Here is a 10,096-nt window from a genome sequence, read left to right as displayed (position 1 = left end):
TGGAATCTTTCAATACAACTATTTTCCTCGTATATACTGTACTCTGTAAAGTATATAATAAACACCATCATCTATCGTGTTGTTGCACATGCACGTACGATCCACCCGATCCAGTTCAATCTAGCCAACCACACAAAAGCCCGTTGATATTGATACAGGTCTGCAAGGTCAGGCCGCAGCGTGAGCGCGTGGCTGGATCAGATCCCTTCAAGGTACGTGTTGGTGAAGCCCAATGGAGTATCGAGCCCAGCCACCCTGAATCTCACATGCGCATTCCGCTAATTGAAGCAGAGGAAGGGTCGCAATGCCTAAAGCCATCCGCTATGCGCGCCCAATTCTTTTCAGTGAAGCAATGGGGAGGAGATATGCGACTCATAAGTTTTCATACAGAGAGTGGTCAAGTATTGCACTATCAATTCCGTCTCATGGCTGCAATAGACGATGGTCCGGTGGTGCGATCCCCGTGACATCACAAGGGGTGTCTGTCTGTACCACGGCAGGCCAATGCCAACCTCGACTCTGAGACAAGGTGTGAGATTTTCTTCTTCTGTGCATTACCTCGACTCGTGGGTGAAGGCGAGGGGCACCACGATGTGTCTCACTAGCACAACTCGGGCTTTCTCTACATGCTGTTATGCTATGCTCTGCCACTGTGAAGCAGGATGAGACCATGGAGCATATGCGGAAGAGTAGTCTGTCTACTCTGCTGCATCTTTCTTTTTGCTGCTCATACGGGAGGGTAAGGCAAGTTCCTCTCAGCTTTCGAGAATGCCCTGGTAAAACGAACGATCCGTTCCCGTTCCCATCCCCCACGTCTTCCAGGTTTCCATGCCATATCTCAGCCTTGCATAACTTTCCTACCAAGAACTTGTTATGGCATCTGGTTCCCACAACGACCACTAAAACTAAGAACCACATGATTATAGAGATCACTAGGTTCTACACAATGGCAATTGGGGGAGCGGGTATGGAATGACCCGAAGGAGGCTAGAGTTGGACAAAAAGATCGAGAGGTTTAAACTCGCAGTAGACAACGTACTCTGTACTTGGATCAACAGTAACCACACCTTGTGCTGAGGTGTTTGACCACCCTGAGGACACCCTTCCACTATGTAGGTAGGTATCTCGGTACATATACGAACTCTTCTTTTATTACGCTCCCGGCTATTAGGGCAGATGATTACTGGGGATTAACTACAACTCGACTCCCAAGTGAGTCTTGGGACGACTTGATGGGCGAAAGAAAGCGCTGGACCTTGTCAACTCACTTCAAACTCTGCCGATGCCCCTCCAACCCTTCAAGACCCTGCGCCTTAGCTCTGTGCATCATCCCAGGTCTTGACTCGAATAGGCATCGCCAAAACTCTCACCGCCTCCATCTTCCCGCATCTACACTGCCATGCGCCGAAACCTCGTTCAAAAAAAGCCCGCAAATTCAATGCAGTCGATGCCACCTGCTTCGTATGAACCAGGACTGACGACGACACCAGCAACGTGTACGTACGTGGGCCGTTGAACCACTTGATGGGGCCGCTTTTATGCACATACATGCGTACACACACATATTCCGGACATACGCCAAAGGTCTGTATGTGCAATTGGTAAGTAATAAACATTCCATGTATCCGCAACAAGCAGCGAGAGAAAGAGAAAGAGAGAGAGAATCGTTCGTCCATCTAGCCCAACGCCCCCATGGCGGTCAGACCTAAGAGACAGAGCAAGAAAAGGTTGAGTATTGTACAACGATAGTTGCTTGAAGATTTCTACCCAAGATGAGCAACAGCGAAGTCGGCGATCAGCGAACGACCCATACTGTGAGGGTCGATAATTAGTTCCTGTTACCTCAATAGCCGCAGCAAGTCAGTCATAACCGGAGACACTGCAATGCCATGCTATGCCATGCATAGGCGACTGATGCGATTCTATCTAATGCGAGCCTCGTCCGTAGATCACTCGTTCCTGACTATGGTAGCTGCAGGCAAATCGACTGAAATAGCCCTGCACTTAACTTGCCGCAACCTAGGAGACTGTCTTAGACTTGGCCCTTGACTGCCGGTATAATGCAAAGAACGCCAGTTTACCTGTTCTAGCCTGCAACCTGCAAGACGGGCCGCATTTCCATGTCTCTGTATCGCTTGATGAAGCCTCACACGACTTTGCGGGTCAACACTATGTAATTTACCATAGGAAAACTGAGTGACAGATGTAACTTCACTCACTCGGACACCTACCGGATCGGGCCGTGGGGTTGGTCTCGGATATGAAAACTGACGCCGGCCATTAGCTTTATTTGTTCACAAGTGAAGCAGATCTTTTTTAGCCTCGACATTTTGATTTCCGAGGCGAGACGGATTCTACTCTTGTTATTTTTTCAAAGAAGAAGAAGAAAAAGAAAGAAAGAAAGAAAGTCTGTCCAAGCTCATAGTGTCTTGGGAATTAATTAATAAACTCACTACAACACAGCTGTTAAGGTATATCGGATGGAGTCAGTGCTTAAGCTGATGGCAACAGCCGTGCTCATAACTTCTTTAACAGCAACCAGTTCCTTTGTCTTGGCCTCCTCGTTTCGGGGCACGCTCTCTTGTTCTGGCAGGTGGTTCCACAGGTCTCGGAATCTCCCAGACAGCCCTGATGAGCCGGACAAGCGACTCGATCTGGCGATAGATAACCTCCGGGCCTCCATAGCTGAGGGAACTGTAACTGCGACTGCGACTGCGAATGTAACTGTGGTCGCCACGAACTGGAATCGTATCCATAACAGTAGGCACTTATAGTGATAAAAGCGAACAATAAGAGTATCAAGGTATTCCAAATACCTGGATGAGTGAGTGATAAAGGTTCAGTGCACGGTTAACCTTATCGACTTATTGACCACGTTAATTAAACTGTTCATCGTTCGTATTTTAACCTTGTCTGGAGACATTGAATCACACAAAGACTGCCCCCGCACAGGTTAGTAGTTTAGCAGGCTTTATTTAACATTACACCTGTCTTTTACTTTACTGAAGATAAATCGAGTCCAATTACAAGTGATTGAAAATTTTTAAACTGAAAGTTGGCGCTAGTTTTTCCATTCCATGACATTTGAAAGTACTCAGCTTGGCTAGGTATCCCATTGTCTGGATCTTTGAAGCATTTCTGTTCTGTTGGTCTAGACCGGGCTCCTTTCCCGTCTCCATACACTCACTGTAACAGTGCCCCATCAGCCACTATGGACCTGTCCTTCCGTCCCCACCTACAGGGCTAGGTTAGGTAGCACTGTACGGTGCAGGTACAGCCCATACCCAGTATATACCAGTGTATTTTTATCCCATCAGCCACCGTTTAGTTTAGCCTCAACTCAACCTAATCCAAAACGTAACCCAACCATACTCATCCAACACAATCCTTCATTATTCATCCTTCTGCCTATCGCTCACATTCACACACCCTCGACGTTCATCCAAGTACAGCAAACAGGTAGAGCCAGAAGCAGAGAGGCGAGGGCTGTAAGATTAAGTCTTCATAACCCCGTTGGCTGACCTGGTCCTTTTCCGATACGCGCGGGCGCCTATTCGCTTCTCATCTCGTGCATGCATCAGAAGCGCAGTGCACATCCGCTTCCTTGTTTGCTCGCCCGGTCGCTCGCTCTGCTCCGCTTGTCGTCGGATTCACAAGCTTTCCCGGTCCAAGGAACAGAGGCGTAGAGCAAACCAAGCCAAGAGGAAAGGCCAAAAGAATCGAAACGGCAGTAGCAGCATCTGTGAGGCGCAGACTTTGGTCCTTCTCTTCTCGGCCGTTTAGACTTTTTCCTCCTTTCGATACTAGAACTCATTGCACAACCAAACCATACAATTCTCTATCTTGAAGGATAAAACAAACTCTGGCGACGCTGTTCTTGAGGTCTCTCTATTTGGGTCCCTCTCCCACCACTCCGGATGGAATAGCTATCAACAGTCCTGTCATCGACAATGATCATGTACGCCTTTGGATGTTACATCAGGATAAACTTGTCAACATTGCTGTTACTATCACCAATATCAACAACCTCTAATCGTTAGCCTTTGCTTAACATCGTCTGACGAAACCATACACAATCGCACTTCCCTCTCGTCTTCTTTTCTCACGCCAGCCGGAAGGAGTTCGAAATCTCTCTACAGCGCCAAACCACTCTGCCGACCTTATCAAAAATGCGCACAACTCAACTTCTCTCCATCTCAGTCCCCGTCCCGGGCACTCTTCCCCCTGGCGCTGTGTTAGCTGCCTTGCAGGCCGTTGATCCATTCGTCGCTCATCACCGAACCGTGACAAAGTTGGAAGAAGTCCCAGCAAATCCGGCAGACACTGCGGAAGACCCCTTCTTCGGGCCCTTTGACGACACCTTTCGCGCCTTTGAGATGCAGGAGCTTGTCAACCTTGCTCCTGGTCTGGCTAAAACGATTACATATAGAGCCATTTTCCAAGTCATTCCTGATGGCCTGCGTTCAAGGGCCAAAGCCCCTGTAGGCGTCATTGTCCGAGCTCAATGGCAGGTACGCCAGCAGCAGCGCGACCGATCAGCTACTGGACCAATATCACCGGCAGGCTCGGACAGCACGGCGTCGGGCAGTACGACGACGGTAGAAGGAGACGAGTTTGAACTTCATGAACAAGTTCTTCTTGAGGCCAATTCGTTACTGATGCCCTTCATCACAGAATCATGTGTGTCAGTCCATCGTGAGATTTGCGAGAATTTCATGGCCGCAACGTTCAAAGAATACTTTGGAACATTTCCAATGCATTGACTATCCCGGAGCGAATCTGATATGGTTTCATGACAAACTGTAAATCACAAAAGCACGGCTGGGCTTTCAATGACGTGAATCAAGGAAATGGTTATGGGTGCTACTACATGGCGTTGGTACGGTCACTTTTGGGTTTGGAGTCATATTCACAATTATTTCCCTGACTACTATTTTAGTATAAAGATATCCAAAGAAAAGGGCTTTCGATGTCATATCTAACCAGGAGGGGCTGGTTAGTTGATCACGGCGGAACCTAGACGTCAATACTGGTTAAACGTGTTGTTTCTATGAATGGCAACAAATAATCTTTTTTTTTTTTGAATATATTTGCATTTGTCCGCAATCCCAGCACATATATCTTTGTGTTTGTTAAACTACTAATATAACTACATCTGTTCAGTTCATTGTGTTTATTCGATATAATCAAGGCGAACAAAACAAGTTCACACGTTCGAAGTAAATGCCCCCCCTCTTATGTATCCCTAGCAAAACGTGTAAAAACAGACTCAGATTGGTATCTATATGCGTACCGTCTATACCGAACCACCACAACCCAAAGTATACAACAAAGAATAATAACCCCAACACATACAGCTGCGATGATATAATAGCCGTATACATGCCATCTAGAAACGCTCCTAGGATATCCGTCATATCTAGACAACAAGAAAAAATAAGTTCAAATCCGCTTACAGGGCAAGACGGAAGAAGAAAAAGAAAAGCAGGCTGCTGGGAGAAAAGGGTCTCAAAACAGGTCGTAGATGCTGGGGCAGGAAAGACATTGATCGCGTTACGGAATATTCATCTCTTCATGAGCGAGACCGTACTACCGGCCACCGAAATCACTGGCATATCCCATCTCGCCGAAGCCTTGACCCATGCCGCCCTCGCCAAATCCTGTTCCAGGGCCACTTACGTATCCGCCGTCGTCGTTTTCGTCGTAGTCACTGGCATCAAACGAGGAACGGCCACTGACTTCATCATCCATGCCGGAATTTACATCAGGGGTTGACCAATTCAACTGAGCCAGCGCAGGGTACTGTGCAAGAAGAGCTGCTGGGAGCATGGGGTTACCCGATGGGTCCATGGGATAGACAGGACCATCCATGGGCATACTAGACGCAGCCGCCATACTTTGTGCCATGTTGTGTTGCATTCTTTGTTCTTGCCAGAGCCGTTGTCGCTCCATCATCTCTTCGTCCAACAAAGGCTTGATGCAGATACGGCCCGCTTCCGATCTGAAGTGACGGCCCAGGGCATCGGCTCGAGCAAACCTCCTACCGCAGCCCCATTGACCTCCGACCTTGAGATCGCCCTTACACACAAACTTCTTCTCGCCAGAGTGCAGACTTTCGTGCCGCTTGCGGTCGTGTTGTCTAGCAAAGGCCTTTCCACAAACTGTGCATACGAAAGGACGTTCATCGGTGTGGGTTCTCAAGTGTGAGCGCAGGTTATAAGCACGTGTGAATCGTTTGGGGCACAGCGTGCACTGGAAAGTGGCTGGGTGCTTCTGAACACGCTTAGTGGCGCCGTTGTCCGGGTTGTTCTGATACTCGGGATCCGCCAGTCTCAAAGCAATGACGTTGTTGGGCACTGCTGATGTGGACTGTCTTCTCCTAGAAGGCGAAGTGCCTGCTTGTCTATCAAGAGGCGACAAAGATCTGGAGTCTGAACGCGCTGACAAGTCGGCACCTAGAGAAGACGACATCATGTTGACATTGCCCTGGCGACCCAGCAAGCCGCCGCCAGGATGGAACGGGTCGGTCACGGCACGAGGACGGGATCTAGGACGACCTGAGACGTGTTAGATGGCTCCAGCAAGTAGATGTTCATTCTTCACATACCTCTGTCTGGTGGGGTCAAAGAGTCTTGGTCCATACGCGACTTGGGTGTATCAAAAGCACCCTGCTTGGAATTAGTGGGCGCGAAATCAATATTGATGGCAGGAGGAGCCATTGACGACAGATCAGCGCCTGAAGGCTGAAGGGTCGGGAAAGCCTCGACAGGCGCATTGACATCGGGGTAGGTAGAAGGAACTCCATATGGGTTGTGAGGAGTTGCCAAGCCAAAGCTGTTTTGATTCAACTGGTTCAAGTCGGGCATCTGCTGAGGAACGATGCGAGGACTAATCGCGGGACTATGAGAAGGACTACGGCCCTGGTGCCCAGGACTACCACCGATCTGGGGGTCGGAAAGACTAAAGTTACCAATACTCAACACTTCCTGGTATAAACCGCCATCCGAAGGACGATGAGCAGGCGAGTGCCCGCCAATATCAGTCTCGAAAGACTCGGTACTAACAAGATTGGGCGATGGAGCAACGGACGAGACATCTGAGTATTCAGATGGTGTACGACGGTGGCCCTGGAACTGAGGTCGGTTCCAGTCCGCTATTTGATTTGGGAGCAGAGCATCTGCAGGGCCGAGAGAGGCGTGTCGCGAGTGACTGGGCGGGGACGAGAATTGATGCTGGTTAAAAGCAGGTGACTGGTGAGCGGAACCAGGCTGCTGAGCATCGTGCTGGAATAAGTGAGGAGGAGTGGGCGAGTGATGCCCTTGCGCCGCCATGGTATTCATATCGTTGGGGTTCAAGGTAGATTGGTCAAACAAGGGGGCGTTAAACTGGTCGCCCTGGCCACTGGTATTCGGGAAGAGGGAGAAATCGTTATCGTTGAGGTTGGGCGACAAGTAAGCCGTCTGAGACTGGCTGTTGAAAGGCAGGGAGGTGCTATTGTGGTCGAGAATAGCGGGGTCAGATAAATTGGCCTGGCCGAAGGAGTTGTTCTGCTGCTGATGGACAGGAGGAAGAAACGAAGGCGACTGTTGAGGGCTCAGGAAACCAGAGTTGCTGAAGGACTCGTAGGACTGTTGCGCAGACTGATCGAGTGTGAGACCAAGACCAACGGATGGATCGTTATGCTGATAGGGCGCCGGCGACGGGGAGTGAGAGTGGTTTATATGAGGCTGTTGATGGCCAGTCGAAAGCGACCGACCCCGATGAGCCTGAGCTTGTTGATCCATGATGTTTCCGAGTTTAGAAGCAAAACGCAAGCAAAACGAAGCCAAGACGGAGCGAAACAACGCAGACGAGGCAGACTTTGGCTGTCAGCCTTCAGGCACCGTGGCGATGCGATGCCGCGCGGGGGGGCTGTGCGCTCACAGGGTGATGCAATGGGCGGGGGAGCGTCCTATCACGACAGCCGACGCGTGGAAGGGTTGCGAAGCGCGCAGTAAAAGGACGAGATGTCAATAAAGTAGCGTAGTGTTGAAAGTAAAATGGTATGAATGCGACGCAAAGAAACAGCTTATATGCAGATGGTTTGTTGGTGATGTCGGGGTGTTGTAGATTGTATTGGGTTGGGTCGACAGCACAGAATGGTGGAGAGAGTCGGGTCAGGTTGTGGGCGGTGGGATGGATTTGTATTGTACTTGTACGCGCTGCAGGTAGTAGAGCTAGGAGGGCTGGTAAGGCATGGTAATAATCGATGGAAGGTAAAAAGCCCAGTCCAGGGCGGGTAAGATTAAGGTGATTGGATTAGGTCAGTCAATGCTTCTTGGGGGGTGTGTGTCTGGTAATAGCAGGTAGAGTAGGTAAGGTACGGTACCTAATAGTAAAGTCAACCTATACCATGGCAATTTATTTGATTACCACTACTTTGTGAGCCTTTTTCTTTTCCCTAGTCAATACCTATAAGGATGAGGAGTAAGACGGAATGGGGCACAAAGGGAAGCGGGGAGAATAAAGATGAAAGTGGAAATGGAAATGGGAATGACGGGCAGCTGTAGGTACAATCAATATCCATACCACTAACAGATTACTAGCAGCATATGCAAGCCCGTCTGTTACTTTTCCGCTGGAACGGAAGGGTTTCTCTGCTCTTACATGTGGCTGGTCCCTTTTCGTCCAGAATTCCAATAGAAGCCTATGCAAATGGGGCCGGGTAGATCTCCAACGCCTACATAAACTGACAAAAAATGAATTGGTGATTGGATTGGATTACTAACAGTACAGTGCTTACATTTGACTACCTACATGAGGCCAGGATAGTCTGGAGGCTGTGCAGAGACACGTCGAGGGTCCTCGAGGTGTTGTATGATAATAACCCCCAGATACGGATACCTAGTCTATCAAATCAGCAACATACATACCTTAGGTCAGACCAGGTTTTGCTAATTTTAAAACAATATTGGGGATGGTTTGATCTGTTGTAAGCGAGGCAGACTTGCTTCGTGGGATTGTAGCAATCGTGATGTCGCTAAAGTTGCTCCTAGTATGTGACTAAGTGAGAAGTGAAAAGTAATACGGTGGATGGTGGAAAAGACATCACTTTTTAGCGAACAAACCTCTAATTCTGCCGAGTCAATATGATGTGGAGATCACATCACATGCTTGTCATTAAACTGTATCTTATCCATCTTTCGGGAGATACCAGAAAGAAAATCACTGAATCTTGCTTGAATTAATCCACTCGCTTTCTTAAATGGTGTATCTCACCCACTTGTTTTGGATTGGTGGCCCTCGGTAAATGAGCATCAGCACTATTTAAATACCGAATTTACCATTTTATTAGCGGCACTTTTGCATACCTACCTGCACAAATGACATTGATGAATGCTACTTGGCTGTGTTTTGTGAGCTATGAGAATGGGCAGGCTGAGGATATCCTTACCCGTAAGTATCAACGTATGTGTTTGCAGCTACGGAAATATCATGACTGTCTGTATTTTCTCGATATTTATCCACCTACACTGTGCAGTACAGAGTACCCGTTGGGCATATGTCGGTAGAGAAATAAGGTAGACGTTTGTCCGGATTGTTGTTAGAGTTTCCCACTAAGATTAACAGAAAACCGCCGGATTTAGTGGATCTTATTACCTGTCAAACCAGAGAGAAGTGTCAACGCTGTCTGGTTGCTACCAGGTTATTTAGGTCGGGAGCGCGCTTGTTATCGAATCAGCCTGTTTCAGACAAGGGTAAGCCAAGTTCAACTCTCATCTCTCTGGTGCACATTGCAGTCCACAGTACAGATACGGCTGCTCATAGGTAGTTATGGATGTCAAGTGAATGCAGGGGACGAGTTGAATCACATCAAACCCTACATTTCTATCACTCTTTCGACAGATAGTCGTATCTAGGTAGTCTTACAATGATGTGTGTTATGTTATATTGAGATAAACTCACATTCCATCAAGTGACTAGTACTTCAATCAGTCTAACCACAACCTACGTAGCACAATTTTCAGAGCTTATAATAGACATCCGTTGACCAACCGACTAACTGGACGTTCCTGGATCGTCGTTTTGCACTGCCTCTGGAAAGTGTGATGCTTCT

At 48.4% G+C, this 10,096-nt stretch overlaps 3 protein-coding genes across 3 annotated transcripts; 1 reads left to right on the top strand and 2 right to left on the bottom strand.

Annotated features, from left to right (window-relative positions):
• EDB82DRAFT_489262 (uncharacterized protein) lies at nucleotides 1-1,149 on the bottom strand. Its single transcript, XM_065608350.1, has one exon. It carries the CDS (start codon nucleotides 916-918, stop codon nucleotides 424-426), a length of 495 nt encoding a protein of 164 aa, XP_065465740.1. The 5' UTR covers nucleotides 919-1,149; the 3' UTR covers nucleotides 1-423.
• Nucleotides 1,150-3,991: 2,842 nt separating this feature from the next.
• Nucleotides 3,992-4,993, top strand: EDB82DRAFT_72543 (uncharacterized protein). Its single transcript, XM_025729647.2, has one exon. It carries the CDS (start codon nucleotides 4,170-4,172, stop codon nucleotides 4,761-4,763), a length of 594 nt encoding a protein of 197 aa, XP_025588851.1. The 5' UTR covers nucleotides 3,992-4,169; the 3' UTR covers nucleotides 4,764-4,993.
• Nucleotides 4,994-5,503: 510 nt separating this feature from the next.
• Nucleotides 5,504-7,914, bottom strand: EDB82DRAFT_72532 (uncharacterized protein). The gene is made up of 2 exons (XM_025729648.2): nucleotides 6,608-7,914; nucleotides 5,504-6,557 (listed from the first exon to the last, which is right to left on the bottom strand). The coding sequence occupies exons 1-2, from the start codon at nucleotides 7,782-7,784 to the stop codon at nucleotides 5,590-5,592; spliced, it is 2,145 nt and encodes a 714-aa protein (XP_025588852.1). The 5' UTR covers nucleotides 7,785-7,914; the 3' UTR covers nucleotides 5,504-5,589.
• Between the last annotated feature and the right edge of the window lie 2,182 nt (nucleotides 7,915-10,096).

Source organism: Fusarium venenatum, assembly GCF_020744135.1.
Source record: "Fusarium venenatum strain MPI-CAGE-CH-0201 chromosome Unknown EDB82scaffold_1, whole genome shotgun sequence".
Classification (NCBI taxonomy): Eukaryota; Fungi; Ascomycota; class Sordariomycetes; order Hypocreales; family Nectriaceae; genus Fusarium; species Fusarium venenatum.
Note: the sequence above shows the minus strand (reverse complement) of the source record. Positions and strands in the feature narration are given on the sequence as shown.